The sequence below is a fragment of the Geotrypetes seraphini genome, chromosome 2, assembly GCF_902459505.1.
Source record: "Geotrypetes seraphini chromosome 2, aGeoSer1.1, whole genome shotgun sequence".
NCBI classification, from domain to species: Eukaryota; Metazoa; Chordata; class Amphibia; order Gymnophiona; family Dermophiidae; genus Geotrypetes; species Geotrypetes seraphini.
In genome coordinates this window covers 159,813,335-159,835,771 of record NC_047085.1, presented here as the reverse complement: position 1 = coordinate 159,835,771, position 22,437 = coordinate 159,813,335, and the positions used below count along the sequence as shown (strand labels likewise).

The window sequence follows — 22,437 nt, the reverse complement described above, 5'->3', positions numbered from 1 at the left end:
AAGAGTCATTGTGTCTTAAAAATTTAGGTAGGCCAGATGTTGATAGTCAATTCAGACCAGGGGTGGGCAACCTATGTCTGCCATTGAATTTTATGTGGCCTGCGAGACCATGGGAAGTATACACATAAAATGTCATTAGAAGAGTTTGGGGCCATTTTAAATATTGTATTTGCAAATATTTTCAGAATAACCACTCTCGCAGTTTATTTTTATCACTTTTAGTTAAATGTTTACAGTACTTATTTATCGCAGCTTTGTACACTTTCCAGTTCTGACATCATGTAATGTTGCAGCCTGCTAGAGATAGTACTGACCTCTTTGTCCCCCTCCTTTACAAAGTCAAGCTAACATTTTAGCGCCGGCCGCCACGGTAACAGCGCTGACGCTCATAAAATTCCTCTGAGCATCCGAGCTGTTACCACCGCTGCCAGTGCTAAAAATGCTAGTGTGGCTTTGTAAAGGAGGGGGTATATAAAGGTTGTCCATACCACAATAGATGCTACAGAACAAACCAAAGTGACACCTCTCTGGGGGGACACTTCTCAGGACCAGAGCACTACATGGTCAAAATGCAGTACTAAGAGGAAAACGATCAAGGGACATAAGACTTTTGAAGTTATAATAATAAAATATCTTGAAACTAATAAGAAAGGATTTTAAAGAGCTGAGTTTTGTGTTGCATCATTAACCATAAAATTCTACTTCTTCGTCACTTGTAGTTCACCCATCCATATCTCCCCTGTTCCTCCATCCCAACCTTTACCCCTTGAAGCTATCCTGGGAATGCTTTAATAATTTGCTTATATATTCTAGTATTCTCATTTTTTTTCATACTGCCTGTCCTGAGGAAGGGTGATTTAACCTCTTATAGTCAAAAAATGTATCAACCTTTTTTTTTTTTTTTTTTTTTAAATTAAGGATACATTTCGATTAAAATTGTTAATCACAATTAATTCTGCAATTAATCACACAGTTAAAGATGGGGCATAGCCAGCAGTCCACGGGTGACACAGGAGGGGACAGGGGAATACAATTCCTCTCCCCCACCTCACCCCTTGCACATTAGGTATCATATCTTTGCTGGTGGGGGTGCTGAAGCTCTGCCAGTCAAAGAAATCCTCTGCCAAAGCCACCCCCTTCTCCTTGTACTGCCTCAAGAATGATGCTGACACTCCTAGAGCATGTTCAGTTCATGCATGAACTGAGCATACTTGTGGAGTGCAAGCATTGGTGGCTAAGGCATGCCGCTGATTTCCTCATTCCTGAGGCAGTATGAGGAGGAAAGGGGCAACTCAGGTAGCAGATTTCTTCAACTAGTGGGGCTTCAGCTACCCTACCAGCCATTGTAGCTGGAGGGGGCCTGAGCCCAAGTCTCCAAAGCCCCCTCCCCCCAAGTCCAACACCTCTTTTTCTTCCTTTCCTCTACTCCAGGCCCATTATCTCTCTCTCCTCCCTCCCTATGTCTGAGCCCAACGTCTCTCTTTCATCTTCTCCTTTCCTCTATCCAACCGTCTCTTCTTCATTTCAGCATTGCACCCTATTTCACCTCCCCCTGCGCACAGTCCAGCAACTCTCCCTCCCCTCTTGGCCCTGATTGCAGTTTTATCTCAATTCCTTCCCTCCCTCCCCCTCCCCCCTCACCCACCCACGGTCAAGCATCTCCCCTTGCCTGACCAGGGTTGTCTCTCAATTCCATCCCTCCACACTATCTAGCACAGGGGTGCCCAAATGGTCTATCGCGATCAACCAGTAGATCACAAAGGCAACACAAGTCAATCACATTGCCTTTGCGATGTTGTTCTTCCTGCCTCCCCGAGCCAGGCCTGGCGCCTACAAGCGCTGGACCCACAAGCCTTCACCTCCGAGGTCAATTCTGACGTCAGAGAGGAAATTCTGGGCCAGCCAATCACTGCCTGGCTGGCCTGGTAGAACTTCCTCTCTGACGTTAGAATTGACATCAGCGTTGAGGGCTTGTGGGTCCGGCGCTTCTACATGCCAGGCCTGGCTCGGGGAAGCAGGGAGAAATCAGCGTGGTGACTTGGGGGGGGGGGTTGCAAGGAGAGCGAAAGAACTGGGGAAGTGGAGAAATCAGCATGATGGCTTGTGGGGTGTAGGTGGAGAGAGAAAGAAAGACAGGTAGGCAGGGGGAGAGAGAAAGACAGAAATAAAGAGGGGGGCAGGGGGGAGAAAGAAAGAAATATTGGATTTACAGAAGGAAGTGCAACCAGAGACTCATGAAATCACCAGACAAAAGGTAGGAAAAATTATTTTATTTTCAATTTAGTGATCAAAAGTGTCCGTTTTGAGAATTTATATCTGCTGTCTATATTTTGCACTATGGCCCCCTTTTACTAAACCACAATAATGGTTTTTAGCGCAGGGAGCCTATGAGCATCGGGAGCTGTGAGGGGCATTCAGTGCAGCTCCCTGCGCTAAAAACCACTATCACGGTTTAGTAAAAGGGGAGGGGGTATATGGTATTTTTCGCTCCATAAGATGCACTTTTTACACCCCCCAAAAGGGAGTGGAAATAAAGATGTGGCTTATGGAGCGAATACCCAACCTCTCCCGTTACCTTTTTGTAAATTCTGAGGTCCTCCCTCGCTGGTTGTGGCTGCCTGGAGCACTGACAGCTTATGCGGCAGGGCCCCACCCCCCACCCCATACCTATTTTTAATTAGGCAAGGCTGCTCCCGTCCTCCCTCCCACCCCACCCCCCACTGTTACCTTTTTAAAATTCCGAGGCCCTCCCTCAATGGACGCGGCTGCCTGGAGTACTGACAGCTGACGCGGATTCCTCTGAGTCTTCTTCCCTTGCAGCAGATTGATGCACAAGGCCGAATTACAAATGAGGGTGAGGTTGGGCCTGCCTACCTGCAGGGAGGCCTGGAGGGGGAAGGCCTGCCTGTCTGCCTGGAGGGCTACCTGGGAAGGGGTAGGCGTACCTGCCTGCCTGGGGGGTAGGCCTGGGAGGGGGGAAGCCTGCCTACCTGGGGGGGCTACCTGGGAGGGGGGCAGGCCTGCCTGCCTGCATGGGGGGCATGCCTCGGAGGGGGAGGGCTCCTGCCTGCCTGGGGGTAGGCCTGGAAGGGGGAGTGCTCCTGCCTGCCTGGGGGGGCTGCCTGGGAGGGGGGAGGCCTGCCTGCCCTGTCCCTATCTGTCTTCCACTAGGCCAGCCTGCCCTGTCCCAGCCTACCACTAGACCACCAGAGGGGGGACAGGATGCAGAGCCTGGCAGGGAGAATTTGGTTCAGAATGTTTTTTTTCTTGTTTTCCTCCTCTAAATCTAGGGTGCATCCTATGGTCAGATGAGTCTTATGGAGTGAAAAATACGGTATTTGTCTATTTTTGTATAATTGTTACTGAGGTAACAATGCATATTTTAAAGTCATCTGCTTTGACCTCTGAAAAAATAACCCTGAATACAAATGATAATTAACATTTTCTCTGCGTACAGTGTGCTTTGTGTTTTTTAAAATTTTATTGTTGGTAGATCATTTTGATTTGGTCATTTTAAAAATAGCTCGCAAGCCAAAAAAGTGTGGGCACCCCTGATCTAGCATCTCTCCATCGCCTCCCCTCCTTGACTACAGTTCTCTCTCAATTTTCTCCTCCCTGCATGTTCCAGCATCTCTCCCTCCATCCCCTGACTGCGTTTCTCTCTTAATTCCCTCCCTCCACAGTCCAGCATTTCTACCTCTCCTTTCTGACCATGGTTCTCTCTCAATTCTGCACCCACCCACCCCTCACCAACAGGGTACCTACACACACAGTACCTTTTACAAACTCAGGCAAGTCTTTGGACCTGCAATGCCAGCAGCAGCCATACCCAAAGGCTGCCTTCAGTCTGCACCAGGTCTTCATCTGACCTGGCCTACCCTTTTGAAAACAGGAAATTGCATCAGAAGGGGCAGGCCGGGTCAGAGGGAAAGGCCCAGTGCAGGCTGCAGACAGACCTTGAGTATGGCTGCCACTGGCACTGCAGGACCGAAGACCTGCTTGTGTTTGGAACAAGTGGTGCGGATGTGGGGAGGACCCAGGGAAAGAGAAAGAGTTCCACAATCAGGTCCAGGAGAGCTTGCCGGACTGTGCACAGAGGTGGGAGAAAGGCAGAAGGGGACAGCACTGACTTATTAATTGCAATTAAAATTTAAAATTGCAATTAATAACACATTAATCATGATTAAAACGCAGCCCTATTTTTATTTTTGCTAAAAATCCAAACAGCTGGCAGTTAGATGAGCAAGCAGAAAGATAAGCTAAGTACTACTGCTTATAAGCCAAAAGAGAAAACAGCAGCATTCCATGCCAAGACTGGCTTAAATCTTTAAAAAGCTCAGAATGAGATGTAGAGCATCCTGAACTGATGCTATGCATGCAATATTTTCACATCAAGTACAGCAGTGAGACTGGGACATCATGTGGCAATTTCATACACTGTGCCACAAGAGAGTCGCCAAAATACAGCACACTGAGTGCAAATTCTATAATGGTATCTGGGTACCCAGACAGTGGTGTAGCAAAAGTGAGAGGTGCCCGGGGCGGTGTTGTCCCTCCCTGCCTTTGTCTCTGCCCCCCCCACTCCCTCCTGCCAAGTGCATCTCCTGCTCCTTCCCTGCTCCTGCCTACCGCGCATGCCCCCTTCCCTTCTCTCGTTCCTCACGTTGAAGTTGTTGTTCGCAGCGGTCAACAACGTGCCCCTCATGACCCAATCAGCTCTTCTTCTGGAGTCACTTACTATGCGCGGCACCCGGAAGTGATGTCAGTGGGAGAGCCGACGGGGTCGCGAACAGCACGGTGTTGACCGCCGCGAACAACAATTCCAACTAGAGGCATGGGGGAAGGGGGGCACGCACATGGAGGGGAGGAATGGGAAGGGGTGGGGTGGAGTGGAGGAGGGGTGCAGTCGTCCCCACCAACATGGCGTCCGGGGCGGATCTCCCCCCTTACTACAACACTGTACCCAGAATCTATTATAAAATACTAGCAAAAGTTGGCATTCATGTGTCAACATTTAAGGCCCTCTTATTAAAGTGCACTAATCGCTAATGCGTGAAGGTTAGTCTATGGACACTTTAGCGTTTAGTGCATGCTAATTCGATTAGCGCACCTTAGAAAAAGATGGGGTAAGTGTTCCCATTTATGCCATGTTCATTGCAGATGTAAATGCAACACTTTAGCACATGACAGTATTCTATAATCTAAGCATACAATTAATACATCCATGCGCCTCTCCAAATGAACACCCCCTTGTAGTTGCATGCTACCAGGGGAATCCTATATACTGTATAGCGCCAAATACTCAACGTTACGTCCGCATCAAATTTCCAGCCCAGAAAAGTGTTCCAATGGCTGCAAGGCACAGAAACTGCAGATCCGCTCAACACACTTATGTGCCCACATATAGAATAGTGCAGGTCTGCAAAGGGGGTTTGGCCATGGGAGGAGCATGGGCATTATTTAAGTATTACCATTATTTAAGTATTTGTACGTATTGTATTGTTCTCTAATAATTGTAAATTTTAAAGTGTACATCGCTTAGAATGTTTGATTAAGCGATTGATCAAGTCACCTAATAAACTTGAAACTTGAAGTCAGGGCGTTCCCTTAAAATAGGTACACTGTTATAGAGTAGTGCGGATCAGCATGTAACTTATGCAGCAGGATTTATATTTGGTTTGAAGCCGGCGTTAACTCCTCGTGCCCAAAGTTAGGTGTGGATCCAGATTCTATACACTATTCCATAATACTTGTTATAGAGTATTGGTCAACGCTGATTTATTCTGTGTGCCAAATTTTGAGCTTCATTTACTGAATCAGGTCCTACGTGACTTGCACACTCACATTATAGAATACCGCTGTGTACATTTGCATATAGCACTTTGACTTACTCACATGAATGTCATAATTCACATGCACAAATGCTAGTATTCTATGTTCTTAGCATGGAAATGTGCTTACATATAAGCCTTAAGATTATAGAATTAGGGGGCATATGTATGCCTTTTCCCCCCAGTATTGCTACCGACTTTGCCACAGTACAGGTCCGCTAGCTGCAGCCTAGCCAAGCTAATATCTCTTTAGCATCACAATCCTATCTCCATCTGGAACCATCAACAAAGCAACAATAATCCATGTAGCTGGAACCTCACTGATATGCAAACCCACCACCACGCACACATATCCAACTCCTTTTTTTCCAATGATCATACTGTCTTCTGCAGATAATCTAAGAGTAGCACAAGTGAACAGTAGTGAATCAAAGTGCCAGGACAATCACAGACCTGCACAAAGTAATGTCTTGAATTTTCATCCTGTTAGAGCAGCATTAGAAGCCGTTGAGCTACAGGTTCTCAGTCTAAATAGTAAAAAGCTGATTACCAGTGGTCTCAAACATGCGGACCAGGGGCCACATGCGGCCCACCAGGTGCTATTTTGAGGCCCTTGGTATGTTTATCATAATCACAAAAATAAAACAATTTCTTGATCATATGTCTCTTTAGCTAAAAATTATAATATTATTAAGACTTAGGGCTCCTTTTATCAAGCCGCGCTAGCGGGGTTAACGCGCATGACTTTTCATCACGCGTTAACCTCTGCGCTGGCCTAAAAACTACCGCCAGCTCAAGAGGAGGCAGTAGCGGCTAGCACAGCCGGTTTAGCGCGCGTAAAACCGCCAGCACGCCTTTGTAAATGGAGCCCTTAGCCGAAAGGAAAGATTTATAAACTATAAAGAGTTTTACCTCATTCAAAATTGTCATTTCTTTAATAAGACATTAACTATTTTTTTCTGAGGCCCTCCAAGTACCTACAGATCCAAAATGTGCCCGGCAAAGGGTTGGAGTTTGAGACCACACTGTTCTAGACACTCATAGGAGAAATCCCTTGGCAGGCTCACCGGTGTGCTGTCTGCAAATGAAGACGCAGTTACTGGCTCCCTCTGGACACTGGGTATCTCAAACTCATTCTTAGAATGCAGACATAAATGGAATGACCTATCCCTCCCCGAGCTGCCCACAGGGCAGCCCCCACGACTATCTAGATCCCCCCCCCCCCCCAGGGCTAAGCGCTTCCCTCCCGGGAATAAGTTCCTCTGGGGACTGAAGCAGCCCTGCAGCCTTTTCTACAAGAAAAATCAGCTGGCAGTCAAGTCACCGCAGCAAACATATACAAGCCTCCGAGCACCAAACACCGTCCACTGAGAACCAATTAGCAGCAAACTAATAGGAGCAGTAAGAAGACACTGGCTCCAATTTATATAGGCATCCTGGAGAGAGAAACAGCTAAAGCTTAAAACAACAACAAGTTTTCGCACTAAAACTATGGCTCAGAGACTAGTGCTGGAGCGGCTCTAAAACGAATCCTTTAAACTGGTTTCCTGCAGCCCCAGTAAATCGGCTCTGACAGACCTCGATGACATTGTAAGCGCTGACGGATCCTAATACTTTTCCCTCCCTAGGCTGAGACGGATTCGTCAGCGCTAAATTGTCACCGAGGTCTGTCAGAGCCAGAAACTTAACTACAAGCGGCACGGACCTCAGATTTTTAAGGACTTGCGGGTTTAGATCCGCGAGGTCCGTCAGGTCCGCTTTTTACCCCTTCCCATCAGGTTTTTAGGTACCACTACAATGCACCCAAGTAAACATCCTCAGAGGCACCGCGCCCACGGAAAGCTTTTAGGGGGAGTAACAGAACTCTCCACAAATATGATGTATACAGTCAAAAATCCTAGCAACATTAACCTACAGGGACTCGGCGCTGAATACCTTCCGAAGCCCATATGAAAGGTTTACTAGCAGCGTGCTAGCGCCTACCAAACTTTCTAAGGCAACCTCTTTCTCAGATCAGCTGCCCCCCAAGGGCGCGAACTTTAAGATCCAATGTTGTTCTACTAAAAAGAAACAAAGAAAAAGTCCAATTCTTCCTAGCCTGAGGGAAACTCCTCCTCATTAGGAAAACTTGCGGGTTGGGATGCTTTTCGTCGCCCTTCGCCGGGATACACACAGGAACGACAGACACGGGAAAAGGGAGGGGGGGGTGACGTACCTTTTCTCGGGAGCAGGTCTCTGAAGTGCGCCTCCTTGCCGTCTGTGCCGTTGCGCTGGTCACTGGACATAATCCCGTCCCCTCCGGGAGCGCGGGAGCGTGCAGGGGCGCGCGGCGCTCAGCGCATCCTCCCGGCCGGGGAGGGAGACGCGAGACGCTCCTGCCTGGTCTCGCTGCCAGACTCATGAACGCTGCGAGACGGGCGGCGGCGGCGCGAGACCCTCCCTGCTGCGAGCCCCGCCGCAGCTCGCTAGCGGTGTGGAGCGAAACTGTGTGGAAGTAGATCTCATTCAAGGCAAAAATGTGTACATACGCGATATTATATATACACACGCAGACAGAAAGTCAGGGGTCTTCCCCGCATCCTTAATTCCTGTGCCAGTTTCCCCCGTTCTTTCCAATTCCAGAAAGGCATTTAAAGAAAACAAAAAGAGAAAACAGGAGTCAGTGTCCTTTGCCGAGCTGGTTGCCTTTAAAAAAAGAGAGAACGCTGACGAGATTATTGGCGTGACAGAAAAGTAGCTCGTGGCCACACCGAGAGCAGCTCAGAGTTCTGCCCGCCTTCCCCTCCCCCATCAGGCACTCAGAGAGGCTCCGGCTGCGAGTCTTCCGTATTTCTGCTCCAGTCCGATGTGCGTCATTCCATGCCCAGAACACTTTACTCACTACTTCAGAGCAAACTGATGCTCTCGCTCCCTCTCTCCGCTTCGTTGCCAAAAGAATCCAGCTCTTGGCAGACGCTCACACATGCTCGGTTTAGGGCTGGAAACTGGCGCTGTCAAAAAAAAACCACACACAAAAAAAAACCCACCACACCAAGAGTTTCACGCGCTCTCTCTTTACAGGGCTCACCCAAATCTCATCCCTCAGGGAAGGCACTCGCAAAGACCCTTCCTTCTTTCCTTCCCACTTCTCATCAACTCTCTCCTTCCTCTGGAGAAAAGCACTAGTGCGCTTTTGTCCTTTAGAAAGCCTGATGGGATAAATAATAAACTATCTTCTAATAGCATGAGAACGCACACATGCTTTTTGGGGGGTGGAGGTTAGGGGAAGAAGTGTATGTGTGTTAAGGGGTGTCTGTTCAGTCTTTCTTATTATCTTTACAATGTTTTCTTTGTATTTCAATTCTTTTGAGTCAGCAACTTTTTAAGTACTAGTTCTATGCAGGCAGTATACACATTTCACATCCATTTGCTTAGGGAACTGAAAGAATGCAATTAGGCTACCTACCTAGGGCTTTAGCAACTGCATCTCATTCATATCACATCATCAGACATGGGGGGAGGAGCTATGTGCTAAGCATTCTCCCCCCAGAGACAAAATTGGAAACCCCTATTTTTTATATCTGCTTTCTTATGAGCTTATATTACAGTGCTTACATGCCAGCAATAGCTAGCTGACAGTTCTCCTCCCTTCCCACATCCTCCAAGACAGATGTGACTCTAGCCATCTTGCTCACTAACCCTGCAAGGTTCACAGTATATTAATTAGCATTAGTTATTCATATCAGCATCAACAATTTTACTCCTGGGCCAACGGCAGCAAATGCTGCATACAAACTCATCTAAAAGAGAGTTGTACAGTTACACTGCATTACAAATGAAGCATAGCAGTTACTACCACTAGTACTTATCATTTCCAAGGCTCTACAATAGCTCAATCCCCAACCTTTTTTGCACCATGGACCAGTTTCATGTAAGACCATTTCTCCACAGACTGGGGAGGGGGGATGGGATTTAAGTACATAATCAATAAAGTGCATAATATATAATCTAATTATTACATATATAATTTAAATGTAATTTTTACATATTTAAGTCTTTATTCATTTTTAAAACTTTCAACACGTGTAACATAAGATACAATCATTTTATACTTTAACATCACTTAACATACCATCAAGGTTTAACTCACATCAAATATCCCAACCTCCTCCTTATATCCAACAATTGTACTTAAGCATAATAAATCATAAAATATTTTATCCCAGGACAAGCAGGCAGCCTATTCTCACATATGGGTGACGTCATCAGCAGAGCCCGGATGCAGAAGCTCGCAAGCAGACTTGCTTGAAGAAACTAGAAGTTTTGAGTCGACCGCACCGCGTATGCGCGAGTGCCTTCCCGCCCAGCGTAGGGTGCATCTCCTCAGTTTTCAGTTTTCCCCGGAGCCGAGAAGTCCGTCTTTGACTTTGTTACTTCGTGCCTTCTCTACACCGCGGTTTGTATTTTTTTCTTCACGAATCGCTGTTTTTTTTTTCTTTTCTTTCTTAAAAAAAAATTTTACTTTCTTCCGTTTGGCTGCCGTGGCAGGCCACTTGGCCTCAGCCCAGGGGCTTTGATTTTGCGGCGGTGTTTTTCCTCCTATGTCCCGGCCAGCAACAGGCTTCAAGAAGTGTAGCCAGTGCCAGTGTGCAATTTCCCTCACGGACCCACATCGTTGGTGCCTCAAGTGCCTTGGGCCAGATCATCAACCGAAGTCGTGCAAGCGCTGTGCTACACTTCCAACTCGAGCCCTTAAATGTCGTTGTCTTTTGGTGGAGAAGCTCTTCGGGATGGATTCTTCCTCTGATTCCTCAACTTCGAAGGCGACCTCGGCCTCACCTTCGACTGAGACTCCTCTTGTTTCTACTGCTTCCATCTCGAGCCTCAACAGACCTTCGTCGTTTGCAGTGGCTCTCTCCTCGACGACTTCTGCTGTATCTTCCCCTGTATCCTCAGGTCAGATAGCTCAGCAGAAAGTTCCAGCGGTGGTGCTTAAGGTGCCTAAGACTTCTAAGTTGAAGCACATTTTCACTGCCTCTGTGGAACCTCCAACTAAAGCAGGTGGTCTGGTTTCAGATGCGGATCTATCCTTGCCACCTTCTTTCCAGACTATGTTGGAGAAGCAATTAATTCAGTTCCTCACTAATATGGGACCGAAGCTTCTTCCTCTCATCCAGCCTGGGCATTCTGCAGACTCCTGCGAGGTCAAGCCTCTTCCTTTGCCTCAGTCTGAGCTTGCACACTCTTTGCAGGGAACAGAGTCTCTGCGAGTGTCTGGTCTGGCATCCAAGCACATGAAGCAAGGAGCAGATTCTTTGCAAGTGCCTCGACAGGAATCCTCACACTCTATACAAGAAGCAGAGTCTTTGGGAGTGCATTGAGGTTCCTCCATCAAGCCTCTGGAGCTTCGATCCACAACCTCAAGCTCTATCCATTCCTTGGTGGCATCGGCTGCTTCTGTCTCCTAGGCGAAGTCTCCTCGATCTTCGAGATCTGCTTCCATGCACCATTCTCACCGACGATCGAGGCCTTCATCAAGGCATACTTCCAGGCATAGTTCTTCTTCTACAGAACGTCCGTCTTCAACTAAGCCTTGATCTACTCCTACTTCTACTAGACCGCCGATTCCTCGATTGAAGTCTCCACTTCCAAACCTCGAGGATTCAGCGGTTTCAATTGCTTCGTCCAAGTCTCCATATTCTTTTGATGCTTTTTTTCCTGCCGAAGCTTCATCTTCGACCTAGGCTGCCTCGACGACCTCAAGTCCTTCTCGAGGCAAAGCATTGGTGGATCAGCTATCTTTTTCATCTTTTCTTCATCAGATGGCTGTTGACTTGGATCTTCAATTAGATGCTGGTTCCAAATACTCTGAGTATCTCAAAGTCATGCATCTTCCTCAACCTCCGGCAGAGTCACTTAAGCTCCCTCTTCACAAGATTTTGTCTCAGACTTTTGCCAGATGCCTGGAAACTCCTTATACCATTCCAGCTGTTCCAAGCAAATTGGACTCTAGGTATAAAACTCTCCATCACAAAGGGTTTGACAACTCACAGTTATCTCATCAATCCCTGCTTGTGGAGTCATCCTTAAAGAGGTCCCATCCTTCCAAGGTTTATGCCACCATTCCTCCTGGAAGGGAAGGGAAAAGTATGGACAAATTCGGACATCGCATCTATCAAAATTCTATGATGTCCTCTAAAGTCCTTAATTATAATTTTCATTTTATTACTTATTTTGAGTTCCTCATAACTCTTTTACCTAAATTTTTGAGTTATTTGGATACTCAAAAACACTTTGAATTTCAAGAAGTCATTGCTTCTCTATCACAACTCAGATTACATCTCCTTCAGTGGTCTTATGATGCCTTTGAGTTGTCTGCCCGGGCAGCTGCTTGCTCTGTAGCAATGCGTCGCCTTGCCTGGCTTCATACCATTGACATGGACCCTAATCTTCAGGACCGCTTGGCTAATATTCCTTGTGCAGGCAATGACCTCTTTGATGAATCTATCGAGGCAGCCACCAAGAAGTTGTCTGAACATGAAAAATCTTTCGCTTCTATTGTCAGACCTAAGCCCAAGCCAATTCCTGCCAAGTTTATACATCCTCCTCCCATTTACCAAAGCCGTTTTGCTCCAAGGGCGGCTCCTTACACTCACCCTCCTAAGAAATAGCAGCCTCAGAAGCAACAAAAATCTGAACCTTCTGCTGTACCTAAGGCTTCATAGCCTTTTTGACTGTTTACAACAGAGCATAACCTCCATCTTTCTGTCTCTGACTTCTCTTCCCCCTAGAGGAAGTCGTCTCCATCATTTTTACCACCGATGGATGACAATTACATCCGACCTCTGGGTGCTGACCATCATCAAGGAAGGATATTCTCTTCATTTCACTCAGGTTCCACCAGAGCTTCCTCCAAGAGAGTATCCTTCCAATCCTTCCCATACCGCCCTTCTTCTTCAGGAAGCTCAAGCTCTGCTTCGTCTCCATGCCATCGAACCAGTTCCCTTGGAACAGCAGAACAGGGGGATTTACTTCCGTTACTTCCTTGTTCCAAAGAAGACGGGCGATCTGCGGCCCATTCTGGATCTCAGGGCTCTCAACAAATTTTTGATCAAAGAAAAATTTTGAATGTTGTCTCTGGCATCCCTTTATCCCCTTCTCGAGCAGAACGACTGGTTATGCTCTCTGGATCTCAAGGTGGCCTACACTCATATTCCCATTCATCCGACCTCCCATCAATATCTCATATTTTGGGTGGGGAATCTACATTATCAATACAGAGTGCTGCCCTTCGGCCTGGCTTCATCTTCCAGAGTGTTCACCAAGTGCCTGGTAGTGGTAGCAGCAGCTCTAAGGAACCATGGTCTTCAGGTATTTCCCTTCCTAGACGTCTGGCTCATCAAAGATTCAACATATCAGGGGGTTATTGTAGTGACCCAACGGACTACCTGGTTCCTATAAAGTTTGGGATTTGAAATCAACTTTCCCAATCGGAGCTGTTCTGGACACTGTCCAACTCAGAGCATTCCTTCCTTCTGGAAGCTCTTCTTCAACTCTGTCATACAGTGTCTTCCCGCTCTTCCGTCTCAGCGAGACACCTGATGGTACTCCTAGGTCACATGGCCTTCACAGTACATGTGACTCCTTTTGCCAGACTTCACCTCATAATTCCTCAGTGAACCCTGGCATCTCAATGGATGCAGGTTTGCGACCCACTTTCTTGACACATAACAGTCACTTCTTCATTGAAGCATCTCTCTGTTGGTGGATGCTCTCTTCCAATCTCTCCAGAGGCTTGCTTTTTCAAATGCCCCCCTCATCAGAAGGTCCTCACGACAGATTCTTCAACCTACGCTTGTGGCGGTCATCTCGATGGTCTCTGTACATAAGGCCACTGGACCAGTACGGATCATCAGTGTCATATCAATCTGTTGGAACTCAGAGCGATCCTCAAGGCTTTCAATGCTTTTCAACATCTTCTTCACGACCAGGTAGTCCTCATTCGAAGGACAACCAAGTCACCATGTATTATGTCAACAAACAGGGAGGGACGGGATCTGCCTTTCTTTGTCAAGAAGCTCTGAAGGTTTGGGATTGGGCAATCTACCACAATGCCTTCCTCAAAGCTGTCTACATACAAGGGGCGAAGAATTCCTTGGTAGACAACTTGAGTCGTCTTCTGCAACCTCATGAATGGAAACTCCATTCCTTGCCTCTTCATGACATTTTCTCACAGTGGGGAACACCTCAGATAGACCTCTTTGAAGCTCCCCACAACTACAAACTGCCTCAGTTCTGCTCCAGGATATACTCTCATTGCCTCGAGGCAGATGCTTTTCTTCTGGAATGGACAAATCTCTTCCTATATGCATTCCCTCCATTCCCTCTCATTCTTAAGACTCTGGTCAAGTTGAAGAACGATCATGCCACCATGATTCTGATTGCTCCTCGGTGGCCGAGACAACCTTGGCACTCCCTTCTACTTCAACTCAGCAGCAGGGAGCCATACCTTCTACCAGTTTTTCCATCTCTGCTTACACAGAGTCAAGGGTCTCTCCTTCATCCCAACCTGCAGTCTCTACACCTGACAGCTTGGTATCTCTCAACGTGACTCCTCTTCAGTTTTCTCAATCTGTCAGAGACGTTTTAGAGGCTTCTAGGAAGCCTACCACTAGACAATGCTATCACCAAAAATGGACTAGATTTTCTATGTGGTGTTTTTCTCATGATAAAGAGCCTCAACATTCCTCCTTATCTTCTGTTTTGGACTATCTTTTGCACTTATCCACTTCGGGCCTCAAGTCTACATCGATCCAAGTCCATCTCAGTGCAATTGCGGCTTTCCGTCAGCCTATTGAAGGGAAACCCCTCTATGCTCATCCGGTGGTTTCCAGATTCATGAAAGGACTTTTCAATGTCAAACCTCCTCTCAAACCACCTCCTGTGGTTTGGGACCTCAATGTTGTCCTTGCTCAAATGATGAAGCCTCCATTTGAATCAATTGACAAGGCTCATCTGAAGTATCTCACTTGGAAAGTGGTGTTTCTCATTGCCCTCACTTCTGCTCAACGAGTCAGTGAGCTGCAGGCTTTAGTTGCTGATCCACCTTTCACGATGTTTCATCATGACAAAGTAGTCCTTCAAAGTAGTACTCATCCAAAATTACTCCCTAAAGTGGTATCGGAATTTCATCTCAACCAATCCATTGTTCTTCCAGTGTTCTTTCCAAAGCCTCATTCTCATCCTGGAGAAGTCGCTCTTCATACTCTGGACTGTAAACGTGCTTTGGCCTTCTATTTGGAATGCACCAAACCACACAGAACTGCTCCTCAACTTTTTATCTCCTTTGATCCAAATAAGTTGGGACATCCTATCTCTAAGTATACCATTTCCAACTGGTTGGCTGCTTGTATCTCATTCTGCTATGCCCAGGCTGGATTACCCCTACACAATAGAGTCACAGCCCATAAAGTCAGAGCAATGGCAGCTTCCGTAGCTTTCCTCAGATCTACACCTATTGAGGAAATTTGCAAAGCTGCTACTTGGTCCTTGGTTCATACTTTCATTTCTCACTATTGTCTGGATGGACAGTTTGGCCAAACAGTATTACAAAATTTATTCTCCTAAATTGCCAACACTCCCACCATCCCATTCTGGTTAGCTTGGAGGTCACCCATATTTGAGAATAGGCTGCCTGCTTGTCCTGGGATAAAGCACAGTTACTTACCGTAACAGGTGTTATCCAGGGACAGCAGGAAGCTATTCTCACAACCCACCCACCTCCCCTGGCTGGCTTCTCTGCTAGCTATCTGAACTGAGGAGACACGCCCTACGCTGGGCGGGAAGACACTCGTGCATGCACGGTGTAGTCGACTCGAAACTTCCAGTTTCTTCAAGCAAGTCTGCTTGCGAGCTTCCACATCCGGGCTATGCTGATGACGTCACCCATATGTAAGAATAGCTGCTTGCTGTCCCTGGATAACTTCTGTTACGGTAAGTAACTGTGCTTCCTCCCCCCTCCCCACCCTGGACGTGACATTTTATATTAATCACTTTATTTCTATTATTATTACATTGTAATATACAGTATACAATAGATTAATACAACTCACCAAAATGCTGAATCAGTGGGAGCCCTAAGAATGTTTCCCTCCAACTACACAGTCCCATCCCTATGCCCAACAATTCTCCTATTTCTTCATTTCTTCATGTGCACCATCTCTCTTTCCCTCTCATTCAGTCACTCATATCCAACAATTCTCCCTTTCTATTCACTCCCCCACCTCAGCATGTCTCTCCCTCATTCCCTCCATTCTTACCATATGTCCCAAGTTCATGTTCCTCTCCCTCCCTCCATTCTGTGTCCTAAGTTCATGCCCCCTCTCTCTGTCCTTCTTTCTTTCAATCATTTGTCTAGTTTGTGCTCCCTCCCTTCCTTCTGTGTACCAATGTGCCCCCTCTTCATTCTTCCCTCCCTCTATTCTGTTTCCCAAGTTTGTGCCTCCTTCCCACAGGTGTTTATCTGTTCTCGCTGACTCCCTCCTCCCAGCCGCATTTTTCTTCACAAAGCCACAAGCAATGGTTCCTACACGCAGCCCACAACTGAGCCAGAAGTCTAGAGGGAAGGCTTCCTGGCCAGCCACGAGCAGTGTGTAGGAGTCGCTGCTTATGGCTCTGTGAAGAGAAGTGCTGCTGGAAGGAGGGAGCCGGCCAGAACCTAGGGTCTGCCTGTAATGTAAATAAAATAAAAATTTCTGTGTGGCCTGTTTCAGCACAACCCATGGCCTGGTACTGGTTCATGGCTAGTGATTGGGGACCCCTGCTCTACAAGACATATGAAGTGCTTTACGGATACAACAACTTGAAGAAGTCGGCTCTGCCTTCTAAAGTTTGTCAAAAATGTATTAAGGTAGTCCCATAGAAAAGGACTCACCTAATTTCCCTTCCATTTGTTTTATGTCTATTTCCTTTATAGGTATAATAGAAACTCCTGCAAAAGAAATAGTTCCTGCTACACAGTCAAGACAATCATACATGACAAAAAGAGTCTGTTGGAAATGGTTAAAATTTATAAGCAGCCTAAAAAGAAATATGGCCAGAAAGGAAGTATGATGCTTCGGCTCAGGAAGTCTGTTCTAGGCAGTTGTTGGCAGATAAGGGTCTTCTGGCCAACTAAATTTTGCTGTGGCCTACTGTGTTGTTGCAGACCAAATCAACAACCTGCATTCTTTTCACTCTGTATCTCTTCCAGGCATGCCAGGATTTGCATCAACAGACCACAGAAGAAACTGAGGAACAAGTGATAGAGTTCACTGCTTCAGTCTTTTATTAATCTAAAATCACAAGTCACTTTTCCATGCCTGAAGAGAAATAGCCCAGTTCCATATGATAAAGGTAGGTAGGCTGAGCGTGAGAATGAATGAGCACGAGTATGTTGGGGGAAGAGAATGTTTGCAGGAAGAGGAAGTCAAAGTTTTCTGCAAAAACATTCAGATCTAGTATTGGTAGGCATGCAGCCCCATGCTGCTGTAATTGACCCCTTGCACTTGACTCAACCTGACTGCTATGCAAAGTCTACTGCATATACTGTATATGGAAATTTTCTTCATCTGTCAGGTATGATGAAGCTATGGGCTATAGGTAAAGCAAAGTAGAGAAGACAAAGTCATGTATCAGTGCATTTAAGAAAGCAAAAAGTAAGTAAAAGAACTGGCAGTGCTTCAGATGTTGAAACAGTGAGCATTAGCACTTGCTTTATATAAATAAAACATTAATCCTGTATTGCTTTATGCATTCTATCAGTATATTCACTGCAAAGCCTCAATCTTTCCTTTGATTTACCTCTTACACTTTCTGTAATTCCACCTTACTCTAATTCTTCTTCCCCTAATCAGGTAGCTTTTTCATCCAAGAAGGGCCAAAATAAATAAAGGAGGTACCATATTTTTCACTCCATAAGACGCACCTGACCATAAGATGCACCCTAGATTTAGAGGAGGAAAAACCAAGAAAAAAATATTCTGAACCAAATTGTGCCTCTGAACCCAGCCCCCTAGAAAAATAGACAAATATACTGCAGGAGACAGATTTTGATCCCTAAATTGAAATCCTACCTTTGTTTGGTGATTTCTGTTTGCACTAGATAGTTCTTTCTTTCTTTCCTTCCCTACTTCCTCAGGTCCAACAATTGTCTCTTTCTATTCCCTCCCTCCCTCCTTCCTATGTCCCGAGTTCTTGCCTCCTCCCCCTCACTGCCTTCCAGCCTTTATCCTTCCTCCCTCCCGCACTAAAGCCTGCTTGCCTTCCTCCATGCTGCACCGATTCCTTCTCCCTGGTCTTCCGCTAGCTCACTGCTGCCGCAACTCCATGATGCCTGCCTTCCTACCTGCCGCGCCGATTCCTCCTTCCTGGTACGCTAACAGGCACTGCCACCGCTGCAAAATGACCCCTCCGAGCTCCACCACCCCTCCTTCCCCTGGAACCAGACTTTTTAGCAGGCGCCATAAGGAGCACAAAAAACCCCTTCACCAAACCCTGGTAAACAAAGAGCCCTATCCGCCTTCCAATTGGGTTTCAGAAAATTCCACAGTATGGAAATTGTCTTTCTTGACATCATCGATGACTGCTGGAAACTCATGGACAATGGTAATGATGTACTTCTGGTGCTGCTGGATCTCAGTGCAGCGTTTGACACTATTGACCATCCTCTCCTCATTGAATGGCTCTCCAAAATCAGAATCAGAGACACTATTCTAAAATGATTTGCTTTCTTCCTGAAAAATAGATCCCGATGTGTTCAACTCAACGATGCACTATCGAAACTGAGCAATTACAGTTTTCTGCAGGGGATCTGCTATCCCTCCTATTCTATTATTCAATCTCTACATCAGACCTGTCCTAGACATAGCCCGCAAATACCATGTATAGTCAGGGAGATGGACCTTGGGGTACTAGTGTAAGAAGATGGTGGTAATAGCCAGAAGGATGCTAGGCTGCTTAGAGAAGTGCATATCCAGCAGAACAAAAGGAGGTATTGATGCCTCTGTACAAGTCATTGGCACGTATTTGTTCAGTTTTGGAGACTGTATCTTGCTAAGGATGTAAAAAGACTTGAAGTGGTTTAGAGCAGTGGTTCCCAATCCTGTTCTGGAGGACCACCAGGCCAGTCGGGTTTTCAGGATAGCCCTAATGAATATGTGTGGAGCAGATTTGCATGCCTGGCACCTCCATTATATGCAGATCTCTCTCATGCATATTCATTAGGGCTATCCTGAAAACCTGACTGGCCTGGTGGTCCTCCAGGACAGGGTTGGGAACCACTGGTTTAGAGGAATGTGATGAAAATTGCATGGAGTTTGCACCAAAGACATATGATAAGAGACTGGAAGACCTGAATATATATATACTCTAGAAGAGAGGAGAAACAGGGGAAATATGATATAGATGTTTAAGAACTTGAAAGGTATTAATATAGAAACAAATCTTTTCCAGCGAAAGGGTAATGGTAAAACTAGCGGATATGAATTGAGTTGTGGGGTAGTAGACTTAGGAGTAATGTCACAAAATTATTTTTTCACAGAGAGGGTGGTCGATGCCCAGAATGCTATCCAGAGGGAGGTGGTGGAGACAAAATCAATAACAGAGGCATGGGATGAACACAGAGGATCCCTAATTAGAAAATGGATCATGTAATAAACCACAAAACTTATATGACTACATGTATGTTGATGGGTCAAGTAGAGCTTAGAATGGAAACTTCCATATATGGCAAGATAGTTTAGGACAGGCTATGAAGGGCTTTAACAGCAATTCCAGTAATTGGCATTAGAGGACAGTGCCAGGTGGACTTCTATGGTCTCTGAGATCATCAAGGTGTAACGACCACATTTCCTTCCCCCTACCCCAAGGAGGAGCAACCAACCCAGGAACAGTAATGGGGTCCATACCGGGTTATACTATAAAACAAAATTTCTGACATACCTCCTAAAGCCCAATTTCCTTCTAGCATGCATTTCTCCCTCTTCACCCTGCCTTCCTCAGGCATGACCAGATAGAACTCTGGTTCTCTTGCTAAGTGTTGCCACTAAGATTAACTACTACTAGGAATGTATCAAATATTCATATTTGATTCAATTCAGGTCCAAATAGTGCCCCAGATTTATTATTCATATTTGGATGAATATTGATTTAAATTAAAATATGAATAATCTGGGGCTCTACTGTGCTAGATCCTACTGAAACAAGCACGTGATCTCTAATTTCACGTTGCTTCTTTTATGTTAAAGTTCAACGCTTATTATTTGTATTTGGCCGCATAATATTTTTCATGATTTGTGTTCAGAAGAATAGTAAAATCTAATGCTTGGTATAGCTCTACTACAGTTTCCCTTTTGTGCCAGAAAGGATTGCTGCAGTAACAGCAGATGCCCTCCTGAAACTTGAATCCTGTGCAGCACAGGAGACTCAAACTGAAGATGACATGGGGACAGAATTTGTCCCCATCTCCACAGATAACCACGGGAAATTATCCTGTGTCATTCTTTAGTATTTATCTTATCTACAGCAGCATTTTTCAATGCAAGGCTTGAGTGTCAGTGGCTGTGCCCATTCATACTCAGATTCTTATGTGAGCCAAGTATAGGACAGTCAAGCCTTTGTGACATCACTGATGAGGTTGGCTCTTAGGCATTGGTGGAATGAGGCATTATGACATCACAATCTCAGCTCTGAATACCAGAGACTGTCATTCTTTAGTCTCTATCTCGACCTCAGTCCTTCTACACCAGCATTCTTCAATGCAAGGCTCAAGAGTCAGCGGCTGTGCCCAGTCATACTCTGATTCTTCCCTCTCTCCTTAAAGTACAACATGGGGATGGTTTTCCGTGATTATTGTGGGGACGGGGACAAATTCTGTCTCTGTGCCATTCTCTATGCCCGAACCTCAACCGATAAGTGAAGCCAGCCCCACCTGAAAGTGGATTTCAGTACAGCAAATTATTACTAGAGGACCTGGATTATTCTGTGGGAAATGACTTTCAGAAAGTCTTTCAATCTGTCTTCTTATTGCTTAATGCAAAAATACACATAATTCATAACTGCATTACAGTAGAAGCACAAATGAGTCATTTTATGTACGTGAGCTGTGTTCCCATAGCCATTACCTATTTAGCTTTTTTTTTCTTCTCCCAGTGGTAAATATTTTTACCGAGAGATAAAAAAAAAAAAAAAGGAAACACACCTCACTATATGAAGGTTGTTATATGAAGAAATCCATCTATTCCTCAAAGTCCTATATAAGGTAGTCAGATCAATATACAGTCAACTGAAAAGCAGCAATAAAGATTTAATTAGCGCAGGACGGAATCTCAGCTCTGTGCTTGTGAGCTTTATTATGGTAATCATTTGAAAGATCTTTCTTAAGAATTTCAGTAGTTTCAGAACTCGTTAAGGGGAGGGGGTGAATATAAACATTAGCAGATGCTTTTTGCCCTGTATATACACACTGCAACATTCTTAATATTCTAGGCTGAAGAAACATGAGCAATTAAACGTCTTTTCATTATTCACAGTTTTTTTCATGGAAAATTAGAGATGATGAAAAATATGTGCAGATCTTCTAAATAAAGAATTTCATGGTGACAAAATTCATCACCGTTCCCATCCCCGCAGATAACTGCGGGAAACCAGTTCTTTGTCATTCTTTAAGGAGAGAGGGAAGAATCAGAGTATGAAGAGGCACAACCACTGACCCTCAGGCCTTGCATTGAAGAATGCTAGTGTAGAAGGACTGAGGTTGAGATAGACACTAAAGAATGACAGTCTCTGGTATCCAGAGCTGAGATTCTGATGTCATAATGCTTCATTCCACCAATGCCTAAGAACCAACCTCATCAGTGATATCACAACGGCTTAGGCCACTTTCTGTACGTTTAAAAAAAAAAAAAAAATTATCATGAGCCCCTATTAGTCATAGGTGAAATAAATTTATTGTTTTCATTACCAGAATTTCATTTTGTTCTTCTACAGGATGGTACAGAGGGGAAAAAAGAACCATGAAGTTTGCTATTCCAAGAATTTGGCAGGAACCCACTGACCACTCAAGCAACTGCTACTTCTGCATGGTGGACCCTTCCAAATGTCAAACTGGCAAGCATGTATCTGAAGTCACATATCCAAACATTCCTTCAGCCATCATCCTGGTGCCACATTGCCCTCAGTTCCCCAAACCCACTCCCCTAGAGAGACAGCAGCTGTCTTCAGAAGAGAGCAGAAGTCAGAGAGTGAGGGATATGTTATAGATCCAGTTTACAATATCAGTGGTGCAGCCTATGAAAGAAACCTATACTATCCAAACCAGAAAGACCTCAATGACTTAATCACAGATCTTAGTCTCACCAAGTCCAAAGCTGAGCTTTTGACATCTAGACTCAAGTACTGTAGTGGAACTTGTTGGATGAAAGTGTGCAAGTCACAGGTCAGAGGAAATGTTACCAAGCTTTTTCCACCTTTTTCACTCATCAAGATAGGCTCTGCTTCTGCCACAATGTGACCAGTTTGTTTGAGGCAATTAAAATCAATTATAATCCAAAAGACTGGCATGTCTTCATTGACAGCTCATCCAGGAGCA

The 22,437-nt window shown here is 45.5% G+C and overlaps 1 protein-coding gene across 5 annotated transcripts in view; it reads right to left on the bottom strand.

The window, feature by feature from the left end:
* Nucleotides 1-22,437, bottom strand: part of LDLRAD4 (low density lipoprotein receptor class A domain containing 4) — a 766,771-nt gene that overhangs the window by 69,094 nt on the left and 675,240 nt on the right. The window contains exon 1 of one of the 5 annotated variants that reach the window (XM_033934149.1): nucleotides 8,047-8,747. The exons of the other annotated variants lie outside the window; for them this stretch is intronic. Within the exon in view, the coding sequence (XP_033790040.1) occupies nucleotides 8,047-8,116 (70 nt within the window). The 5' untranslated portion in view covers nucleotides 8,117-8,747. Of the gene's footprint in view, nucleotides 1-8,046; nucleotides 8,748-22,437 lie in introns of those variants that run through there. 5 annotated transcript variants of the gene reach the window in all.